The 18,017-nt window shown below is 39.4% G+C and overlaps 6 protein-coding genes and 1 long non-coding RNA gene across 8 annotated transcripts; 6 read left to right on the top strand and 1 right to left on the bottom strand.

The window, feature by feature from the left end:
• Positions 1 to 149: 149 nt before the first annotated feature.
• On the top strand, positions 150 to 2,618 carry LOC116920715 (trypsin). Its single transcript, XM_032926814.2, has 9 exons — positions 150 to 335; positions 410 to 470; positions 576 to 643; positions 752 to 843; positions 970 to 1,099; positions 1,279 to 1,543; positions 1,709 to 1,843; positions 1,936 to 2,072; positions 2,149 to 2,618. Exons 1-9 carry the CDS (start codon positions 318 to 320, stop codon positions 2,302 to 2,304), a joined length of 1,062 nt encoding a protein of 353 aa, XP_032782705.2. The 5' UTR covers positions 150 to 317; the 3' UTR covers positions 2,305 to 2,618.
• A 215-nt stretch (positions 2,619 to 2,833) lies between these two features.
• On the top strand, positions 2,834 to 5,009 carry LOC116920731. 2 transcript variants are annotated; one of them, XR_006645372.1, is made up of 4 exons: positions 2,834 to 3,106; positions 3,238 to 3,440; positions 3,518 to 3,721; positions 3,785 to 5,009. It is a non-coding gene; the product is annotated as an uncharacterized LOC116920731 (long non-coding RNA). The 2 variants fall into 2 exon arrangements; XR_006645371.1 differs by having other exon boundaries at positions 2,835 to 3,440.
• A 430-nt stretch (positions 5,010 to 5,439) lies between these two features.
• Positions 5,440 to 7,559, top strand: LOC116920720 (trypsin Blo t 3). The gene is made up of 8 exons (XM_032926818.2): positions 5,440 to 5,569; positions 5,659 to 5,719; positions 5,817 to 5,884; positions 5,972 to 6,063; positions 6,205 to 6,334; positions 6,521 to 6,902; positions 6,986 to 7,122; positions 7,193 to 7,559. The coding sequence occupies exons 1-8, from the start codon at positions 5,552 to 5,554 to the stop codon at positions 7,346 to 7,348; spliced, it is 1,044 nt and encodes a 347-aa protein (XP_032782709.2). The 5' UTR covers positions 5,440 to 5,551; the 3' UTR covers positions 7,349 to 7,559.
• Positions 7,560 to 9,336: 1,777 nt separating this feature from the next.
• On the top strand, positions 9,337 to 10,565 carry LOC116920723 (chymotrypsin-C-like). Its single transcript, XM_045172199.1, has 4 exons — positions 9,337 to 9,429; positions 9,544 to 9,635; positions 9,720 to 9,849; positions 10,055 to 10,565. Exons 1-4 carry the CDS (start codon positions 9,337 to 9,339, stop codon positions 10,262 to 10,264), a joined length of 525 nt encoding a protein of 174 aa, XP_045028134.1. The 3' UTR covers positions 10,265 to 10,565.
• Positions 10,566 to 11,393: 828 nt separating this feature from the next.
• LOC116920714 (trypsin) lies at positions 11,394 to 13,656 on the top strand. The gene is made up of 8 exons (XM_045172192.1): positions 11,394 to 11,508; positions 11,632 to 11,701; positions 11,820 to 11,887; positions 11,961 to 12,046; positions 12,145 to 12,277; positions 12,506 to 13,016; positions 13,094 to 13,230; positions 13,309 to 13,656. The coding sequence occupies exons 1-8, from the start codon at positions 11,491 to 11,493 to the stop codon at positions 13,459 to 13,461; spliced, it is 1,176 nt and encodes a 391-aa protein (XP_045028127.1). The 5' UTR covers positions 11,394 to 11,490; the 3' UTR covers positions 13,462 to 13,656.
• A 308-nt stretch (positions 13,657 to 13,964) lies between these two features.
• Positions 13,965 to 16,509, top strand: LOC116920718. Its single transcript, XM_032926816.2, has 6 exons — positions 13,965 to 14,537; positions 14,603 to 14,719; positions 14,789 to 14,950; positions 15,012 to 15,224; positions 15,380 to 16,076; positions 16,451 to 16,509. The coding sequence occupies exons 1-5, from the start codon at positions 14,085 to 14,087 to the stop codon at positions 15,572 to 15,574; spliced, it is 1,140 nt and encodes a 379-aa protein (XP_032782707.2). The 5' UTR covers positions 13,965 to 14,084; the 3' UTR covers positions 15,575 to 16,076; positions 16,451 to 16,509.
• Positions 16,298 to 17,979, bottom strand: LOC116920721 (AH receptor-interacting protein). The gene is made up of 8 exons (XM_045172196.1): positions 17,846 to 17,979; positions 17,695 to 17,792; positions 17,430 to 17,630; positions 17,177 to 17,366; positions 16,933 to 17,119; positions 16,713 to 16,855; positions 16,574 to 16,653; positions 16,298 to 16,507 (listed from the first exon to the last, which is right to left on the bottom strand). Exons 2-8 carry the CDS (start codon positions 17,770 to 17,772, stop codon positions 16,370 to 16,372), a joined length of 1,017 nt encoding a protein of 338 aa, XP_045028131.1. The 5' UTR covers positions 17,773 to 17,792; positions 17,846 to 17,979; the 3' UTR covers positions 16,298 to 16,369.
• Between the last annotated feature and the right edge of the window lie 38 nt (positions 17,980 to 18,017).

Below are 18,017 nucleotides of genomic sequence, written 5' to 3'. Positions count from 1 at the left end.
TGAAACGCACATGTTTAAAGAGAAACGGCGAACGCGAGCTGCGTATGTGCGTCATTCGATATTCCACTTGTTTCATTCGTAGCCCAAACTAACATCATCGTCAATGCGTCTGTTGCCATTCAATTTATTAGAGCGTGTTGGACTGCGATGGTTGCACGCTAACAGAAAAACATGGTGCAAACAAGTGCAGCATATGGTCTGCAATAAACATTGTGGAGCAGGTTCCCTTTCCAATCACAAAGGGTCGGATCAACTTGTCCAATAGCTGCCTCTCATTTTTCGAGCGCACTATCTGAAATTCCGACTCTTCCATCAAAATGCGTTTCACCTTATGGGTAAAGATTGTCTATTTTTTTTACTGTACACTTAATTATTTCATTTATGTATTAATTTTTGGTATTAACTAAAGGTCGTAGGCTTGTTTTGCCTTGTTGGTTTGGTGTCGGCGAGATCTGCAGACTCTAACGAAGGTATGTCCGTTCTTTCTTATGATGCAGCGAGCACTTAAATTTTAAAGGTTTGGCGCAAAATTGCAAATGTTCAATTTCTTGTTATTTTTAAAATTCCATTTAAAGAAAATCGGCAGCCAAGCATCTCTATCGTCGGTGGAACTCCAGCTCTTCTTGGCGAATTTCCAGCATTGGTAAAAATTATAGCCCTCGTTTTTATCATCCACTATTGATTGGACTGTTTTATGGATCGTTTGCTTAAAACAGAAAGTTCACGTGAATTTTGATTAATGTGATTTCAGGGTGCTATGCGCACTAGCAGTGGTGCCCTTCGTTGTGGTGGAACTTTAATTACACCTTCCCACGTCTTGACGGCTGCACATTGTCTGTCAGGGTAACAAGCCGTTAAACAGTTTTTAACAGCATTCACGTATTTTTGTTTGTCTTCTTTTGTATAACTAAGTCGATGGATTTTATTGTTGTCGAACGTCAATTAAAATTGATTTTTATCATCGTTTAGACTGAGTGCGACTGCCATTAGCTCGTTAAGAATGATGTTCAACTCGTTGACGGTGAGCGGCGACACCGGCTCTATCGCTAGAAACGTGACGAGTGCAATCATCCATCCAAGTTACACCAGCACTATCGATGTTAGTATTGCTAATGCTTTACTACTGCAGTTTATTTCCTTTTAGAATAATTTTGTTTTAACATAAATTTTCTACCCGCCGCAAAACAGGGGGAATTGAGCTTCTCAATTTATTTTGAATGTCGACGAAAACTTAAAAACAGTTTATATCTCCGATTAAATGTGTACATTAACCCACAGGGATTCGACGTTGCCGTAATGCTGTTAAATTCACCTATCACAACCATCGAACTCACTAAACTTCCAACGGATTCAGCTATTGCGACCACAATAGCGCCACCGACGACCACAAGACCACCGACAACAAGGCGGACCACAGCAATGCGGACCACATCAAGGCGGACCACATCAAGGCGGACCACATCAAGGCGGACCACATTAAGGCGGACCACATCAAGGCGAACCACATCAAGGCGGACCACAGCAAGACGGACCACAAAAGCACCAGTGACAGCAAGGCGACCAGCGACAACAAGAAAAGCAGCGATAACTAGAAAAGCAGGGACAACAAGAAAAGCAGGGACAACAAGAAAAGCAGGGACAACAAGAAAAGCAGTAACAGCAAGGCAACCAGCGACAACAAGAAAAGCAGCGACAACCAAAAAACCCTCATGTTCGTGTACCTGTCCACCAGCAACGGTGAGACAAAAGGTTCAGCCTAAAACCCAAGCCGTTGATTCGAGAGCTTTTAGTACGTACGAGAATGAGCCGGCCGTCATTGCTGGATGGGGGACAACGTCTTCCGGTTGGATTTCTTAACATTTGCATTTACATTTATATACTTTCATCATTTCCGAATAGATTTGAAAAATGATTTTTTGAATTTCAATTCAACAGGGGGCAGCATTTCTTCCATTTTATTGAAGGCCAACGTCACGGTTTTAGCCAATTCAGTTGTCGCTACTCAATATGGTAGTTCCTTCCTCCCCCTGGCGATGCTGGGTGCCGCCGCCCCGGGTAAAGACACCTGTCAGGTGAGTATCTCAATCAAGTCAATAATATTCTACGAACAAATGTGCTTAATTATAAGAAAACACTTTGATGTTTTAGGGTGACAGCGGTGGCCCTCTCTACGTTGACGGTGTTCAAGTTGGCATTACCAGCTGGGGCTACGGATGTGCTGATCCTGAATATGCTGGAATCTATACGCGAGTCACAACTTATGTTAACTGGATCACTGAAACGGTGGCCAGCAACCCGGCGTAGGTAGGTATCGCTATCCAGTGGACAATCAAACTAAAACGACTCGGATCTCGGAACTACATCTAACTTGACTTTAACGTTTGTCACGTAACATTACCTGGTTTTCGTGTATCTATCATCACCGTTGATTTTTCTTCAAGTTTTGTTTTCTGTGTGTTTGAATTGAATGGGACGAACTAAAATTTATTATTCAGCAGCAATATCGTGCACGAGTTTACTGTAAACAATGATCAGATGTTTCGCGTTTCGCAGCGTCTAATCACATCAGCAAACATACATCTGGATTTAATGTCTCAAAATAAATAGTTTTTTCTTTATGTGTGATTGCATGATATCTTACTAAATCGCACTTGGCTACAAATTTGAGAGCCATTCCTCCTTGCGTGATCCAGTATTTCCCGCGTTATAGAAAGGGGGCATTTATTTATGTAACTTATCCCATCTTCTTTTGACCGAGGGAGGGAGACAAAAAACAAAACAAAACACAAATCGTAATTAATGGTATAGCTGCAGTAGGTAAACTGCTATAGTGTCCTTGATTTAGTTGATCTACCTTCGTCTGCCAGGACGGCAGTGTGCTTACAACTCTAGAGTTCTGCGTGTTTGGCTTGCGTCTGATGCTGTCCAGATTTTGGGTGAAGAAAAAGTTATTGCAAATGTTTCTCATTCATCCTAGATTTCTAAAGTTTGAAGAACGGTAGAATTTGCTAAGATAATCTACTCGGTAAAGAGAAGGGATCGTGAATGCTTTATTGCTGGACGGTATATGCAGCCCAGGCAAATGCCAACCAATCAGGAGTTGGAGGTAAGAGTAGGATCGAGTAGAATATAGAAAAAAGGACAACAACAACAACAAAAACTTGGAATGCAACAGTGCAGTGCAGAGAATCAACGTATAATGTGTTGGTATCTTATCCTCTTTTTTTTTTCGACAAGTGCACATTTCGTTTAGTGAGTTTTAGAGCGAACTCTGTTTCGATACCGAACGAGGCCACAACAGCCACAACTGCCTTTTCGTTCTAATTTCGCTGTTGTTCATCAGTTCAGTCCTTGGCATCAATGCAGATCCAAAAACTGAAAAATGCATCTTTGTGAGAAATGACACACACACTAGCACTGCGTACTACCTGCGTCGTTCGGTATTCAATTTTTTTTTTCCCATTCGCAAGACAAGTCTGCTGTCTCAGTATACCTGTTTTGTTTGAATTCGTCATAGCAGGCTGTGACCCAAAATCAACAGCCAGAAAAATCTGCTGCAAACAATTGTAGCAAATGGTTTGCGTTATAGCCCCATGTTCGTGTACCTGCCCATCGCCAGTGGGGAAACAAAAGGTCGAGACCAAAGTCGATGATTCGAGAATTTTCAAGCGGCCGTCGTTGCTGGATGGGGAACGTCCAAGTAAACATGCCTGCCTAATGAGTATTTTCAATGAACTAAAATACGTTTCAAAAACATGATTTTGATTTAAACGTAAATATTCAGGGTGACGTAGGTGGTCCTCTTTACGTGAACGGTGTTCAAGTTGGCATTACCATTTGGGACTATGCGTTTGTGGTATAGTCCTGACTAACTTGCTGGAATGTATACACGAATCCCAACTTATCTTGGCTGGACGTGGACATTTAAACTAACACGACTCTGAACTTGGTTTTAATTGACTTTGACATATATCGACTATAAAATACATCGACGACATATATCGACTATATATCACTATAAAATTATTCATTCAGCAGCAATTTCATGGGTGTGTTTAATGAAACGAGTGATTAAATTGTTGAAATAAGATGTAGTTAAATACTAATGAACGCCGGAGTAATGCTGCGATGTCTAATCGTACCTGGAGAAACATTTCATCCTTGAAACGAGTTTCTATTTCTGTATTTCTCTGCGGTTTACGTATTCTTCGGAAAATTCACAACGGAGAGCGATTTCAAAACGGAGAGCCATTCCTCCTTTCTTTGGCCAGCATTTCCTGCTGTAGGGATGGGGCCGTTTATTTAGGTGTCCCTTCCCAATTCTTCCTCGAGGAAGAGAGACAAAACAAAAAATCATTACGTATAATGGCTGCCGAGGACGGTAGTGTGCTGATAATTCCGAGCGCCAAAGACTTAAGTTTGCAACATTTCCGCTTGTGATTGTATTTCCTGTGGTCTTTGGTGTCGAAAACGTCACGAGAAGGTTCATGAAAACAATTTAAGCATTATTTGAAGCCATTTGCTGATTGACTGTGTGCTTAGATTAATGAGTCTACTGCTATTATTTAGGGAAGTGTTTGGGGGGCTAAACTGTCTTATGTCTGATGTTACCTGTCCACATTAGGTGGACAACAAAACATCGTAGAAGTTTCTCATCAATGGCAAACTCTGAAGCTTACAAATATCAGGTGATGGTACAGTTTGGCAAACTTCTGTAGTTGAGTTGTATTTAGTTGACCTACCTGCGTCTGCCTCATATAATAACTCTGGGTTCTGCGTGGTTGTTCTGTGTTTGATGTCACTTGTTCATATCATACATGGGTGGATAAAAAGTTCAAGTAAATGTTTCTCTTTAATCGCAGATTTCTAAAGTTTGAAGAACGGTAGAATTTTCTAAATTGATCTACTCGGTAAAGCGAAGGGATCGTGAATATTCAAACTATCTATCGGAGATCGGTTTAGACAGCAATGCGCTGGCCGCTATATGCAGTCCAGGCATCTAAATGCTAACCAATCGGGAATTGAAGGTAAGAGTAGGATAGAACAAAAGGGAAACAAACTTGCAATGAACCAGTAATGCTTGCAGTGAATCGACGTCTAAGTGCTGTACATTTCGTTTAGTGAATTTGCGAGCCAACTTTTTTTTATTCGACGAAGCCACAGCTGCCGTTTCGTTTCCGTTTCGCTGTTGTTTCAGTCCTTGTTTTCTATGCAAATCCGGAACTAAGCGTGCATCTTTTTGAGAAATGACGCACACCAGCACTGCTTACCTGCGTCATTTGGTATTCAAGTTTTTCCATCCGTAAGACAATTTTTTTTGTCCCCAGTCGTCTGTTTCGTTGAATTCGTCATAGCGTGCGTGGCTATACAGTGGGTCCTACAGCCAGAAAAGTCTGCTGCAAACATTGTAGCACGTGGTTTGCAATAACCCATCTCTCCTGTGCTCAACTTTTGAAATATAAATGCGGCTCCAGCGTTCCAATATGACACTAGTGGACTGGCGTTAGCGGACTCCGTCATTTTCAAGTCTTTCCTCTGAAATTTCTTCGAGATGCATTTCACTTTATGGGTAAAGAATTTCTTTCTTTCTCTGCATTATCTAATATTATTGTACTGGATTTTTCCATCAAAAAATTCACATTTTTATATTAACTGAAGGTTGCCGGCTTGTTTTGCCTTGTTGGTTTGGTATCATCGAGAGTTGCGAGCTCTGATGAAGGTATTTGCGCATTATATACGTATACACATAGACATACTATAGAGAGCTATTCTTTTGTAAAGTTTTAATTTGTCAATATTTGGTATTCAATTCAAAGAAAATCGCCAGCCAAGCATTTTTATCGTTGGAGGAATTCCAGCCCTCCCTGGCGAATTTAGAGCATTGGTAAAATTATTTATAGTTTTGCACCGTCATACAGCAGATCGTTTGCTTGAATTTACGTCGTATAAATTTCGATTGTTGTGATTTCAGGGTGCTATGCGTTTCAGCAACGGCCGACTTAATTGCGCTGGAACTTTAATTACATCTGTGCACGTCTTGACGGCTGCACATTGTCTATACGGGTAACGATAGCCGTTGTTTCTTGTTTGAGAATATATAATCAGCATTCACTTGTTCGTGTTTGTGCTAGCGTACTTTGTAACCAAGTCGATTGATTTCGTTGTTCTTGTTCGTCTATTTACATTCTCTGCTATCTCTATTAGAATGAGTGCTACAACTATTAGCTCGTTAAACATGATCTTCAACACGTTGACGGTGAGTGGCGGAAATGGCTCCATTGCTAGAAATGTGAATAGTGCCATCCTTCATGAAAATTACGACGACAATTCCTACGTAAGCAGTTTTTTTTCTGCAATTCATTTCTTTATGTAAGATTTTTGTTTAAAGATAAATTTCCGGTGAAAAGCTGTGGTCTAAGAGAACCCTTTATCGCCATTAGAGATAACAGTTATTTTGAATGTCGACCACCATCCAATAACAGTTAATAACTATGAACTAAAATTGCATGTTAAATCACAGGAAAATGACATTGCCGTGATGATATTGAGTTCACCCATCACAACCATTGCCTTCACTAAACTTCCAACGGATTCAGCAGTTTTGACCACAAGACCGACCACAAGACCAACCACAAGACCGACCACAAGACCAACCACAAGACCGACCACAAGACCGACCACAAGACCGACCACAAGACCAACCACAAGACCGACAACAAGACCGACCACAAGACCGACTGCAAGACCAACCACAAGACCAACCACCAGACGAACAACCACAAGACGACCAACCACGAGGAAACAAAAAGTACAGGCAAAAACAGAAGCCCTAGATTCGAGAGCTTTCAGTAGCTACGCGAACGCCTCGGCCGTCGTTGCTGGATGGGGAGCAACGTCTTCTGGTCGAATTTCTTTACATTAAAAAATCTATAGTCAGACTTTCTATTGCATACTATTTTAACTTCTTCTTTGTCCAATTGAAAAGGTGGCAGCGGTTCAACCGTTTTATTGAAAGCCAACGTGACCGTTCAAAGCAATTCAGTTTGTTCTAGTCAATACGGTAGTGAGTTCTTCCCCGTTGAGATGTTGTGCGCCTCCGCTCCGGGTAAAGATACCTGCCAGGTTAGTTTTTCTTCAATTAGTCTAACTAAATCACGTTTCAAAAACATGTTTTTTAAACGTGAATATCTAGGGTGACAGCGGTGGTCCTCTTTACGTTGACGGTGTTCAAGTTGGCATTACCAGCTGGGGCTACGGATGTGCTGATCCTGACTATGCTGGAATCTACACACGAGTCACGACGTATGTTGACTGGATCGCCAACACCTTGGCCAACAACCCGTCCTAGATATTTGCCGCTATTCAATCAACAATCAAAATCAATACGACTTTGAAATTCGTTTTCATTGACTTTGGCGCGTGTAACGACAATGTATAACACCATGACTCTGTTTGATAGTGTTTTATGAAACGGTATTCGTCATGGCTATGATTTTCTTTTAAGTTTTATTTGGTTTGCATTGGATGGGGCATAATAAAATGTAATCATTTAGCAGCAATATCGAGTATAAGTTAACCACACAAAAAACCCCCCAAAAATGTTATTAAAAAAATGAACAAACTGTTGAAATATTATGCCGTCAAACACAAGTGAACGCCGATGTACTCACGGGCAACTTGTAAACCTATATAAAAGATCATTTCGTCTTCGAAAAAAATCTTCAATCTTCATGCAAAATACGAAATTTTCATTTGATCACGGCAACGTAGATTTCTTTCCAATCTGCTCTTCTATATGTTTTTGTTCTACGGTTTCTGTATCCAAGATTCCCTGAAAATTGGATTTTTTCTTTACATGTATACAATTACACGTTATTCATTTAAAGCGTAGATGGGGACAACACTGGGAGCCATTTCTCCTTGTTTGGCAACCATTTCCTACCGTATAAGGACGGGGTATTTTATTTAGGTGACCCATCCCAATTATTTTCTAGAGGATAGGAGACAAAACACAAAACGTCTTACGTAATAGAAGCAAAAGGTCAGCGTCCTTGATTCAGTGGATTTACCTGCGCCCGTCAGGACGGTGGTGTGCGATTCTCGTAGTTTGCGAAAGGATGTGATTTCTTTTATCTTGATCTTTAGTGGCTTTTACGCATCACGGTTCATCGACAAAAATTGTTAGCATTGTTTGAAGCCATCTGTAGAATAATTATCTGCCTGCGAAACTTAAAGAGTCCACACTATTATTCTGGGAATGTTTGGGATCAAAATTGTCTTGTGTCTGATGTTACCTGTCCACATTAGGGGCTGGGCTACAAGTCATCGTACAAATGCAACTTATGAGACATCAATTGCAGATTCTATAAAGCTTACAAGAGCAAAAACGGTGGGTTTTGTTAAATGGTTTTTACTCGGTAAAAGGGTTCATAATCGGCTCGTCAATTTATCGCAAAAAGTGCTATACATCGTGGACGAATGGACAGTGTCTTCGGTGCATCCCGTTCATCTCGTCGGGTAAGTTTAGGATAGGAGAGAAATAATTTTGTTGTGTAACCGTAATGCAGTACAATGAATGCACCTCTAATGTGTTGGCTTCGAATCCCTTCTCCCAACAATAAGGTAACATTTCGATTAGTGAATTTTCGAGCGATTTTGTTTTTGTTTTCAACGAAGGTCACAGCTGCCGTTTCGTTCCAGTTTCATTGTTGTTCTCTTGTTTTTAGTCCTTGGTTTCTATGCAAAATGTTTTTTCTGAAAAATGACACACCAGCGCCGCTTACCTGCGTCATTCCTTATTCAATTCAGACCATTCGTAAGACAAGTCTGTTGTCTCAATTTGAGTCTGTTTCGTTGAGTGCACGAAAGCGTGCGTAATGGGTCCCAATGGTTTCTGCCAACTGAAAAAGTCTGCTTTAAACAACTGTTGCATATATGGTCTACAATAAAGCCCGTCTGTTCTGCAGTCCCTTTTTTGTTTTAAATAAAAGTGGGGCTCCAGAGCATCAAGCTTTCATTAGTGGCTTACCTGTCATTTTCAAGTCGCTCTATCTGAAATTTGGAGTCTTTCGTCGAGATGCATTTCACCTTATGGGTAAAGAATTTTTTTATTTTCTGTGTTATGCCTAAAAAAAAAGAATTAAACTAGATTTTTCTATTCCATTTAAAAATCTTGTTTGAACTTAAGGCTGCAGGTTTACTTTACCTTGCTGGTTTGGTGCTGTCATGGAGAATCGCTAATTCTAATGAAGGTATTTGTGCTTTTATTCGTAAACATGAAGGGTTATTCAAATCCGACAATGACCTGAATGAAATTTACTGTCATTTAATTGTTTTATGGTTTTGAATAATGTTCAAAGAAAATCGCCAGCCAAGCATCTCTATATCGTCGGTGGAACTCCAGCTCTTCGTGGCGAATTTCCAGCATTGGTATGAATCCATAGCCATCATTTTCTATCACCCAGTTTTGCAATGATTTATAGATCATTTACATGGAGTAGAAAGTGCTGCACGTCATAAATTCAGGTTAACTGATATTTACAGGGTGCCATGCGTGATGACAGCGGCGTCCTCGTTTGTGGTGGAACTTTAATTGCACCTTCCCACGTCCTGACGGCTGCCCATTGTCTATCAGGGTAACAAGCCTTTAGTCGTATAGCAAATTCGATTGATTTTGTCGTCTCTTTTGTCCATTAACATTTACTCCTCATCACTGTTAGATTACGTCCTGAAGTTGTAAGCAGGTATAGCTTAATCTTTAACTCTTTGACGTGGAATGGCGGAACGGGTTCCGTCGCTAGAACAGTGAAGAGAGCCATCATTCATGAAAATTGGAACCCCGTTGGTACGGTAAGTATTTTTATTGGTTTATTATCGCATTCCCTTTTTTTTTTTTTATTTAAAGTTTAATTTTCAATGAACTATACCAACAACGCAAAAATGAAGATTAGAGTCCTATATGGGTTCAAAAAAAAATTAAAAACTGTTGGTTTATGTTTCGATTGTTGGCCAACAACTGCTCATTTACCAACCAAATGCATATTCTAACACGCAGAAAAATGACATTGCCATTGTGGTGTTGAATTCACCCATCACAACAATTGCCTTTACTAAACTTCCGACGGATTCAACAGCTTTGACCACAAAGAAACCAACCACAAAACGACCAACCACGAAATTACCAACCACAAAACGGCCAACCACAAAAGCACCATGTTCGTGTACTTGTTGGGTTTGGTTGGGGTTGGGGTTTCGGCTGTGCTGATCCCAACTTTGCTGGAATTTATGCACGTGTCACAACGTATGTTGACTGAATCGCAAAAACGGTGGCCAACAACCCAGCGTAGAAATATGGCGCTATTCAGTATATATAGACAGCCAGACTAACACGACATGGAATTTCTTTTAAAATTGACTTTGGCGTGTATCGACCGTTTCACCAACACCATTGGTTTTGGTGTTTTTATGAAACGGTAGATATTCGTCATTGCTGTGATTGTCTTTTAAGCTTTGTTTGCCGTGTGTTTGCATTGGATGGGGCATAATAGAATTTAGTCATTCAGCAGCGTTCAGTAAATATAAGTTAAATGAAGCCTTGAAGCATTTACAGGAAAAAAACTTGATAGAATACTCACCTAAATGGCCACTGTAGTTTGCTCACGTCTTCGTGTAAGGCACCCAAAATTTGAACTAGGTGAATTTTCGAACAATCCACTCATTCGTGGATCTATCGAGAAAGGTGGGCGGGCTCAACGTGCACACCACCAATCGAGTTTCTCGCGCTGCAGAATAAGGGCAGCTTACCAGTGAAAGCCACATTGACATCTGCAACGCATTTGGTCTATTCAATGATAAATTTGTGTATTGATGTAGAAGAAAAAAAGGGACCTTGTTGCTTCAGATCCTGTAACTCTTATTTTTCTATTCCATTTCTATAGCAGTTATCATTCCAACAGTTGGAACACATGCTATCAATATGAAGCACGCAACAGCGCGTTCGTTAACGTTGTTTAATGTGACTAGTTGGCCGGCCGCTGATGATTAGCTCTCTGCCCGGAGCGCACCTGTTTGATTCTAATCGTATTGGCTCTATCTTTCTTTGCTTTGTGGAATATCTAGTATAATTTTTTTTTTTCGGATGGGGTTGAATGACATTTCCGTACATGCTGCGCCATACTTGTCACGTCAAAGCACTTTTTTTTCATGCGGTTGACAAAATATTGCGTGACTCACTTTCCTATAATCTCCCGATATACGTTTTAATCAGTTATTTTAATATGTTTTGTGAGATTTGTTAGAGCAGAAACGTTGGTCCGGTTCGTGCCCAGTACTCGTGGCAGTAGCTCCACTCAGCATATGCCGATGAGGTTCTACGTCAATAGCCAACTGTATTAGAAATCCGTATAAAAAAGGCGATGCTTCTTCAACCCGATCATCAGTTCGAGTCCCATCGCCGTCTCGTTCTAACCAATTCCGCCAATATCTTTCACGATGCGTTTCTCCATTTCGGTAACAGTTTGATTCATTTTTGTCTCCTTCTGCCATTGTATGTTAGTCTATATCCCTTTCTCTGTTTATTTTCGTTATGTATGTTTGAATTTTATAACGTTTGCATTTTGTTTTAATTAACAGGCTATTGCCTTGCTCTGCCTCGCTGGATTCGTTCATTCAAATTCCCTGGCCAATCTAAGACGCCATACTGGTAAGCATTTTTTAAATCAAAACACCTGGAACGCGTAAATGTAACGGGTGCTTTGATATTTGTTAAATGTTATTTTTCTAAATCTTACATTTCATGAATTATTCTGTTTTGATCAAAGGAGCTGAACTACCCACCATTTCTATCGTCGGTGGAACGCCGGCTGTGGCTGGGGAATTTCCTTACTTGGTACGCGCTAATTTTTACGACATATTATTTGATGTTGAATGCATTTATCGCATTATGTTTTTGTCTCTGTCAGACTGTTTTGCGTTTAAGCGGCTATTTGTGCGGTGGTACTTTAATTGGACCTAATCACGTTTTGACTGCTGCCCACTGTCTCTCCGAGTAAGATATGATCGTATAGAGAACCGAAACCAAACACGTTCTTGTAATTTTAAACGTTTTCGAGTACCTAATTTGTGGTCGACGTAAAATGCTTTCAGTTTTCCTGCCACAGCCGTTTCGGGATTCAAAGTTTTCGCAAACACTTTGTCAGTGAATGGCGGCGGAACTGGCTCTGTTACGAGTGGAGTCAAGAAATTCATCATCCATGAGAACTACAACGCCAACAATAACGTAAGTATATTTTTCCATCAATTTCATTGTAAGTGAAATATCCTGCACTGAAAACCTGTAGCTAAACAGTTTTCCGTAAAGCCATATACGATTGCAGTTAAGAATCGTGCATTAAACGTACGGGCTTACGATTTTAGAAGCTTTTGTACTTCAAATGATTTTATTGCTATTAATACAATTTCGTGCAAAGGGCTTGCATGACCATTAAATTCGGCGAATTGTCTACAGGATAACGACGTGGCTATTCTGGTTTTGAATACCACCATTACCACCGTCCCTTTCATTGCCCTTCCAACCGATCCAGCCGCAACAACTCTTAACCCAAACCTAACAACAACTGTAAAGACCACAACGAAACCAACGACTACCACGAAACCCACCACTACCAAACCCACTACAACCAGACCCACTACAACCAGACCCACTACAACCAGACCCACTACAACCAGACCCACTACAACCAGACCCACTACAACCAGACCCACTACAACCAGACCCACTACAACCAGACCCACTACAACCAGACCCACTACAACCAGACCCACTACAACCAAACGCACTACAACCAGACCCACTACAACCAGACCCACTACAACCAAACCCACCACTACGAAATCTACTGTAAAGACTACAGTAAAAACTACGTTAAAGATAACAACCAAAACGCCAGTAGTGCGAGCTTTTAGTAGCTACACGAACGAGACGGCCGTCATCGCTGGATGGGGAACAACATCTTTTGGTTACTAAAATTTCATTTTCATATAAAAAAAAAAAATATTTAACAATAAATAATGAATTTTCTCAACCAAATAAAAGGTGGCGCTATTTCTACTGTGTTGCTGAAAGCCAACGTCACCGTTCTGGCCAACTCGATTTGTTCCAGCCAATATGGCAGCACTTTCGTGGGCGCTGATCAGTTGTGTGCCGCCGCTCCGGGCAAAGACACTTGCCAGGTTAGCTATTAAACATATTGCTTCTTCTGATTAATTTTTAAACAGGATCCTAACACAAAAATAAAATTTGTCACATAGGGTGACAGTGGTGGCCCAATTATCGTCAAGGGAGTTCAAATAGGTATCACCTCCTACGGCAACGGCTGCGCTCTTCCTGATTATGCCGGAGTGTATACCAGAGTTTCTACCTACGTTGACTGGATAGCGAAAACGCGAGCCAATAATCCATAGGAAAAATTTGAAATATCGTTCCCAGTTATTCATTGGATAACCGGCGAAATAACGAAACTGAATTTTTCATTTCAAATTGGCTGTAACGAAGTTTTCTGTTTTGCTTGAGCTGTTGCATTTCAATGTGCATAATTATGAATTTTACTTTCTTTTGATTGATTGGGAATGGCAGAAATAAAATTGGTATGCAGCAAATAACACTGTTTCTTAATGATCCCGAGCAAAGCAAGATTAGCCCCGCACATTTATTTGTTTTGGGAGCGAAGAACTGGCACTTGTTAAAAAATTTGCAGTCATTTTCAAGTGTATTGGACCATTTCAAAAAGTATTGACACGTTCTAGTTCATATATTGCTAGGTTAAAGTAAACCCAATTAAGTAAACCCAGTAAGTATAATACTATAGGTAGGCATTTGAAAGTTCACGCTGTTACAGCCAATTCAAGTAATAATATAGCAAGTTTCGATTTCTAACGTAAGGTGGCGAATTCGTTTTGTCGTCTGCATCTGTTATCAATGCCATGTCAATGCCGTAACTTCAAATTTACCTAGTTCCCATTGCTTCTTCAGTGGCATGTTTTTGTTAAGCCGTGCACGTTTTTGAGAAATATTAAACCATTGCGCTATGAACGAGTTAGCCAAAGTTGCCAGAGAAGCTTTCCTCTTGCCTGTACAGGTAACCAATGATCGAAGTTTCTTTGAGGAAGGTTTTCAGCGTCAATGGGCTACCAAAGTAGACTCTGCAGTATCAGATTTGAAGAAGATGATACCGAATTGTTCGTTTCCCTCTAAAGACAAATTAATTGAGAATGACAAAGATATATTACAGTTACTTATACTGTGTGGTGAACACAATGTTTGTGCTGAGTGGAATACCCAGAAACTAGTGGAGAATGTAAAAGATCTTCTCAAACTTTTGCTCCTAAAACTCGATGCTGAAAACATTTGTGATACATTTTGCTGCGAGGGAGTTTCTCACGCAATTCTTCAACAACTTAAACCAAAATTAGGAAAAAATCAAATAAAAACATACCCTGCAGCAGTAAATTGTTTCCTTTGGGTTATCAGCAACACTATGGTATAAATATTTGAAACTTAAATTGACTCATAATAATGAATTTCCTGTTGTCATTTTCTTTTCAGTTACCTGCCATTGATGAATCTGTAGACTTTGCCATACCTGTTTCCTTGGTACTATTTGATGATTGGGAACCAGCCTACCAGCAGAAAGGTCTTGACTGCATATCTCATATACTAAATGTACAGAAGAAGACTTACCTATAGGATTTTCTCACTTCTGTCATTTAATTGTATTTTTTTATTTGGCAGCAAAATCCTAAATCTCTGCAACAAAGGGGATGGCTTGAAGTCATCTTTAGCAGCTTGAAGAAAAATACTCAATTCAATGATCGCTTGAATTTGTACAAATGTCTTGACATTTGCCTAAAACTTCAGACGTTGGATTTGGAAAGCCCATCCAACTGGAAGAAAGTAGAAAACTTTTCAATTTTTTTTAAATTCCTTAAGCATTAAATTATTATACTTCTATCAGGATGATGAATATGATATTCTTGTGAATGATTTGTTACAATCAACTCTAGTCCAAGATTCACCATCTGCAGCAACATGCAACCTAAAGATTCTGGTTATTCTTTTTCATTCAATGAAAATCAAAATGGCAAAGTTTCTTCCTTCTGTAATTGCTGTGCTAGACAACTACATTACAGTTGGTGTTGCTCCCGATATTCACGTTTTGACGGTTGAGGTAAAACAAAATAAATTTTTTCCCCCTCGTTTTCTTCATTGAGGCATTTTGGCTACTTTTACAAATAATTTCATTTTGATGACTAGTTTTCCTATTTTAAAGAAGCTCCTAGTTAAAGTAATACAATTATTTATATTTTATTTATTTTTGGCCAGGTCATGGAACAAATCGTTGAGTATTGCTGGGTATGTCTGGAACCACAGTTTACCAGCCATTTGTCTTGGGTCTTATTCAAGCTAGCAAGTGGAAAATTGGCTGATGAAGAAACACGACTAAGAATATGTAAATGCGCAGATTTAATTAAAAATATTTCCCCTTCGCAAGTACCCATTCTTTCGTCCCGCCCATAACAACAGCCTGTCTTTTTTTTTTTATTCTTTCATTCATCGTAAAATAATCTAATTTTTCACGAAATCATCGGTTGTTATCGAATACCGATTAAGGTAGATAGAATAGAAATAGAATTAGCGGAATAATTGGAATTCGTAACATATTGCAACAGTTTCTTATATCCTGCTCATATTTCGCGCGCTTTTTCAGTTGTCATGGTAGTTTTACCTTAGCAGACGACAGATTTCTGAAATGCGAAAACAAACGTGTTGATAGAAGTTCAAGTACAACAAAGATTATCTTTAAATATCGGTGTAATGTTTAAATTTACAAGGCTCAATAACACTGTAAAATATTAAAGTGAAATTGAAATAATTCAGTGTACTAGAGAGTTTCCGTTAAACCTTAATAGTTGTTGAGTTATACGTGATTTATCAGGTGACTTTATAGACTCTAGTTGCTTAGTGATGCAGAATCCATACTAACACGATTAGTATCAATAAAACCGCAGCGTTTACTAAGGTACAATTTTCTTCCGCTAATACGTCTTATGTAGAAAATGCCCTAGATTGATTTCATCTCAAACATTTTATGTTTGTCATCTTTTCTGTTTGAGATTAAAACATTGTAAATTTTGTTTTGTAGTTTTATTTTATTTCATCACAAACAAAAAATTTACATGATTTAATTGAAAGGTGGAAATCAATACTGTTCTAAAGATACACTGTAGATAAAAAAACTGGTTTGTTTTCAATCAACCTTTATTTTGTGTATGTTAACAATGAAGTGAACAATGAAAGTCCTGGTGTAATAGCTTAGGATGACGTTGTTTTCCCAAATGCTTGACTCAACCATGCTTTATCTGACTTATTTTTCTCTTTTATCATCTCTTCTAGTTGGTTGAGTTGTTGCTGAACTGCTTTCGACAATGAAGGGTCAATGACAGCAGCTTTCTGAAAAAGGTAAGACAATTTTCTTAGTATTTTATTGCAAACAGAGTATCAAAATGAGACACCCACTTCAAAATCACTTTTCGCTTCTTTGGGATTCCAGGCATTTAAATGTGCTTTGCCCCTCCTAAACAGTGCCTTCACATTATCTGTAGAAACATAATTAAATAATTTTTCACTTTTTGAGAAGTAAGGAATCAGAAAGTACCTGGTTGGTGATTTAAAACCTGCGAACATTGTTCAATAACTTCGTAGTAATTTCCTAACAACAATTGGCACTGAGAGTAGTTGAGTAGAAAAGGGATCTTCATGTCTGCCAAGGTTTCCCATTCTTCTTCGCCTGGCTTTTCTCTATGTAAAACAAACATACAAAAAAAAAAAAAACTTTTCAAATCATTGTGAACGTCCAATTAGATGACTGGAAATACTTGAGTTGCAGTTGTTCGATTATCCCTATGGCTTGAGCATAAATCAAGGATGCTTCAGCATTCTTCTTATTTTGATACAAGTTGTTACCCTCGTGCTTTAGTCTGGGCAATGCGTCCAGTCGTTCTCTTTCGTCCATTTGCCACGTCTCCTTTTGATACGATTGTGGCAAATCAACGCCGAGAAGCTCTGTGAAATGTAAATTAAATTTAGCTACCTTCCTGGTGTTTAGTCAAGCTAACTTACCTATTCTGAAGAGAAGATCAGTGGGTTTTTCCATGAGTTGATTCAGGTCGTCGTAGCCCAGTTTGGGGCCATTTGCTAAAGCCATTGCCCCGCAACAGTGGGAAGAAGGTGCATGTTCATGGGTTTTTGATTTGTCTTTGGCATAGGCATCTCGGAGTGTCTTGGCAACCAAAGGGTAGGCCAAGCACAGCTGGAATTCAAACAAGTTTAACTAGTTGCTTCAACAAATAGAACTTGTTATCAAAAGCGTTACATTCTTTTCGACATGAAACTCTGCCACTTCATTGACTGCCATAGTCTGTACTATCGTCTCCCAAACTTCAAGTTTAAATTTTTTGCCAATCAAAATTTCGATGGGCTGAGAATAGTTATGACTGTCATCAATAACATCTCCGATTACAATTTCTCCTTTTGAATTTTTGGTAATAACTTGGGCGATGAAATGAAACCGCACCTGCAACACACACGGTCATTAGTTTTCGGTAGTTGTTTTGAAATAACGAATGAACGAAGAATACTTTGGTATCGGGTGGGAAATCGTTGACTTTGTGGTTACCAGCGTGTATAATTTTCTTTTGTATGGGTGGATTACTCATTTTGCTTTCCACGTTTCCTCCTAAAACCAAAAACAAGTTAGTGCGTCAGTTCTTCACGTGCGCTTGTTATTACAATGTTCAATTAATTTTCGTTCAATAAGCTGGATCTGAATCAATACAGACTTAATCCGTTTGTTTTGACAGAAGAAATACTAGTACGAGTAATAATAGCCGGCAATGTTGCTTCCGAATTCGTCGATTTTTACTTAAGACTTTAGTCAAATCATTTCAAACATCACTCAAAT

The sequence above is a fragment of the Daphnia magna genome, linkage group LG4 (genome assembly GCF_020631705.1).
Source record: "Daphnia magna isolate NIES linkage group LG4, ASM2063170v1.1, whole genome shotgun sequence".
Classification (NCBI taxonomy): Eukaryota; Metazoa; Arthropoda; class Branchiopoda; order Diplostraca; family Daphniidae; genus Daphnia; species Daphnia magna.
The sequence above is the reverse complement of the archived record's forward strand: the minus strand, read 5'-3'. Positions and strand labels throughout refer to the sequence as shown.